General features: G+C 53.8%; 1 protein-coding gene across 1 annotated transcript in view; it reads left to right on the top strand.

Annotated features, from left to right (window-relative positions):
• The first annotated feature begins 303 nt into the window (after window positions 1–303).
• Window positions 304–4,096, top strand: part of CSF2RA (colony stimulating factor 2 receptor subunit alpha) — a 16,171-nt gene continuing 12,378 nt past the window's right edge. The window contains exons 1-4 of the mRNA XM_017518855.2: window positions 304–447; window positions 1,019–1,148; window positions 2,339–2,511; window positions 3,559–3,692. Coding sequence (XP_017374344.1) covers window positions 429–447; window positions 1,019–1,148; window positions 2,339–2,511; window positions 3,559–3,692 — 456 coding nt within the window. The 5' untranslated portion in view covers window positions 304–428. The remainder of the gene's footprint in view (window positions 448–1,018; window positions 1,149–2,338; window positions 2,512–3,558; window positions 3,693–4,096) is intronic.

Below are 4,096 nucleotides of genomic sequence, written 5' to 3'. Positions count from 1 at the left end.
CTTGTTGGCCAGGCTGGTCTTGAACTCCTGACCTCTGGTGATCCACCTGCTTCGGCCCCCCCAAAGTTCTGGGGTGACAGTTATAAAGCACCCCACCCTGCCTCACTCTGATATTCTAAACACTGCTCAATTACGACATTCATTTTGCACCTGCCAGCTGGTATTTGGGGTATCCACTCAGAGTCCTCGGAGGAGGCGTAGGGGGACGATCTCACTGAGGGAGGCAGGTGGGCGTCTCCGGGTTTGGATAGACCAACACCACGCAGAGCAGAGGAGAGGCAAATTCCTCTCCTGATCTGCTCTGACACTCTCCAACTTCTCAGCTCAGGAAGAAAGAATGTTCATGCACGTTTCGTGAGGTCACACTGCATGGGGGAGTCACTTTCGAGGTTCACGTGCAGACCAGCCAAGGAGTATTTCAAGAAAAAATGCCTTATCCGAACCCCGGTAAGAAAGACACCACAGGGATCTCTGCACAGCCCTCCCCCACCATTCGAAGCCGCACCCAAGAGCATCAAACTCAATCCCATTTAACTTCCTTTTTTCTTCTTTGGAGCTGGAGTCTGGCTCTGTCCACCAGGCCGGAGGGCAGTGGCGTGATCTGGGCTCACTGCAACCTCCACCTCCTGGGGACAAGCGATTCTCCTGCCTCAGCCTCCCGAGTAGCTAAGATGACAGGTGCCCGCCACCACGCCAGGCTAATTTTTTGTATTTTGGGTAGAGAGAGGGTTTCTCCATGTTGTCAGGCTGGTGTGGAACTCCCGACCTCAACTAGTCGACCCACCTCAGCCTCCCAAAGTGCTGGGATTTCAGGTGTGAGCCCCTGCGCCCGGCCAATTTTTTCCACTTTTAGTAGAGACGGGGTTTCGCCATGTTGGCCAGGCTGGTCTCGAACTCCTGACCTCAGGTGATGTGTCCATCTCGGCCTCCCAAAGCGCTGGGGTGGCAGGCGTGAGCCGTCGCTCCTGACCCCGTTTAACTTTTGAGTGAAAAGTGTTTTGTTTGTGCCTCTCCCCAGGCAAGCAGGGCTCCGCTGCCCGGAATTTCTCCTGCTTCATCTACAACGCGGATTTCATGAACTGTAGCTGGGCACGGGGTCCGACCGCCCCCCGCGACGTCCAGTATTTTTTGTCCGTACAAGACTCAAAGTAAGTGTTCACTTTTTGTGAAGAATTATCAGGAAGGCAGGCATGGGGGAAAATTCTTCTGTTCATTTTTTTTCTCTTTTTCTTTCTTTGACGCAGAGTCTCGCTCTGTCGCCCAGGCTGGAGTGCAGTGGTGTGATCTCGGCTCACCGCAACCTCCGCCTCCCGGGTTCAAGCGATCCTCCTGCCTCAGCCTCCCGAGTAGCTGGGATGACAGGTGCCCACCAGCACGCCCGGCTAATTTTTTTTTTTTTGCAAAGCATTCAAAATATTTAATGAAATGAGATACAAAATCCTGTCTCTGCTGACAATACCTTTGCACCGGTGGCTCACGCCTGTCATCCCAGTGCTGTGGGAGGCCAAGGCGGGTGGATCACGAGGTCAAGAGATCGAGACCATCCTGGTCAGCATGGTGAAACCCAATCTCTAATAAAAAAAAAAAAAAAAAAAAAATTAGCTGGGCATGGTGGCGCATGCCTGTAATCCCAGCTACTCAGGAGGCTGAGGCAGGAGAATTGCCTGAACCCAGGAGGCGGAGGTTGCGGTGAGCCGAGATCGCGCCATTGCACTCCAGCCTGGGTAACAAGAACGAAACTCCGTCTCAAAAAAAAACAAACAAACAAAACAACAAAACAACAATATATATATATGTGTATATATATATATATATGTGTATATATATATATATATATATATATGATCAAAGAGTAAACAGGAATCTGTCTGTCAAACGAAAAACAGATTTTAAGAGAGGATTCTGAGGGATCTTTCTTGCATTTTAAATTTCTACATTGTTAATGAAGTATTGTTTGTACAGTAAACCCTCATCTTTTAAAACTGTTGTTTCAGGTAGATGAACCCTGCGTTTTCTCTGTTTTATTTTTGTTTATTGTGTTTTAGGTTTTGCGGTGCATGTGTAATTTGCATGTTTTTAGTAGAGATGGGGTTTCACCATCTTGGCCAGGCGGGTCTCAAACTCCTGACCTCGTGGTTCAACCGCCTCGGCCTCTCAAAGTGCGGAGGTTACCAGTGTGAGCCACCACGCCTGGCCTGTTTTTTTGTTTTGTGTGTTTGTTTTCTGTTTGCGTTTTGTGGTGGTTTTTTTGTTTTTTTTGTGGTTTTGCTTTGAGGGTTTGTGTTTTTGTTCTGTTTGATTTTCCTCACTGCTGTCTGAACGCTTTCTAATCCTTCAGGGGAAGGAGGGAGATTCGGTGTCCTTATTACACGCAGGACTTGGGAACCCACGTGGGGTGTCACCTGAACAACCTCACGGGATTAACCTCACGCAATTACTTCCTGGTTACCGGAACCAGCCGAGAAGGCGAGGTCCAGTTCTTCGATTCCCTTTTGGACACGAATAAAATAGGTGAGAATAACTCGCTTGCAAAAATGCTGAGCAACAAGAAAAAAAGAGACAGAGAGAAAAAACAGAATAAAACATCCGATGTCCTCTTGTTTATAGGTGAGGTGGAATTCGCCTTAAAATCGGTGTCGCTTTAAAATAAAAAAGTGAAAAACAAACAAACAAAAATCTGTGTAACTGGCCGGGCGCGCTGGCTCACGCCCGTCATCCCAGCACTGTGGGAGGCCGAGGCGGGCGGATCACCTGAGGTTGGGAGTTCGAGACCAGCCTGGCCAACGTGGAGAAACCAAGTCTCTAATAAAAATACGAAATTAGCCCGGCGTGGTGGCGGGCGCCTGTGATCCCGCCTGTTTGAGAGGCTGAGGCAGGAGAACCGCTTGAGTCTGAGAGGCGGGGGTTGCAGTGAGACAAGATCACCCCACTGTCCGCCTCCGTCCCTCCTGTCTCCCCTCATTTCTTCCTCCCGTTGCTTCTCCTTCCCTCCATTCCTCCTCCCTCCGTCTGGCACTTCCTTCCTTCCTTCCTCACCAGCAACTTCCCCGTGCCCAGGCTCGGCTCCAGGCTGGCGTGTTCGAGTCGGCCCCCCACACCCACACTCTGTCCACTTCCCAAGCCCGCCGCACCCCACCACGGCCTCTTTCATCCCCTGGACACCCCCACCTCTTCAGGCCCGGACACGCCCCCAGCCCGTCCCCAGCTCCCGCCCGGGGCCCTGCACCCGCGGGCATCTCTGCTGTGCCTGGCACCTGCCGGGCCATCCTGCCCGGCTCCCACAGCCTCCAGTTCCGTGGCTGTTCACGAACGATTCGCCTCCGGGGTTCAAGCCATTCTCCTGCCTCAGCCTCCCAAGTAGCTAAACTTTTGTATTTTTAGTAGACACGGGGTTTCACCGTGTTGGCCAGGCTGGTCTCGAACTCCTGACCTCAGGGGATCCGCCCGCCTCGGCCTCCCCAAGAGCTGGGGTCACAGACATGAGCCACTTTGTCTGGGAGGGACGGGGCGGTCGTGCGGGCCCCGGGTTCACGGGTGAGTCCGGCACCCTCATTACAGAACGCTTCGACCCGCCCAGCAACGTCACGGTGACCTGCAACAAGACGCAGTGTGTGGTGCGGTGGAGACGGCCCAGGACACACCAGCGCCTGCACCACCAGGAGCTCAGCTACCAGCTGCACGTGTGCAGAGAGGTGGGTGCCAGCACCCGGGGCCCGAGTGTAGACAGGAGGGGACCCTGCCTCGCCTCCACCTGCACCCAGTGTAGACAGACGGGACCCTGCTCCACCTCCACCTGCACCCAGTGTAGACAGACGGGACCCTGCCCCACCTCCACCTGCACCCAGGTAGACAGAGGGGACCCTGCCTCGCCTCCACCTGCACCCAGTGTAGACACAGGGGACCCTGCCCCACCTCCACCTGTACCCAGTGTAGACAGAGGGGACCCTGACCGACCTCCACCTATACCCAGTGTAGACAGAGTACCCAGTGCAGACAGGAGGGGGATCCTGCCTCACCTCCACCTGCACCCAGTGTAGACAGGAGGGGAAGTTGCCCCACCTCCACCTGCACCCAGTGTAGACAGAGGGGACCCTGC

The sequence above is a fragment of the Cebus imitator genome, unplaced genomic scaffold (assembly GCF_001604975.1).
Source record: "Cebus imitator isolate Cc_AM_T3 unplaced genomic scaffold, Cebus_imitator-1.0 Scaffold708, whole genome shotgun sequence".
Taxonomy (NCBI): domain Eukaryota; kingdom Metazoa; phylum Chordata; class Mammalia; order Primates; family Cebidae; genus Cebus; species Cebus imitator.
This window is presented reverse-complemented; position numbering and strand designations above follow the sequence as displayed.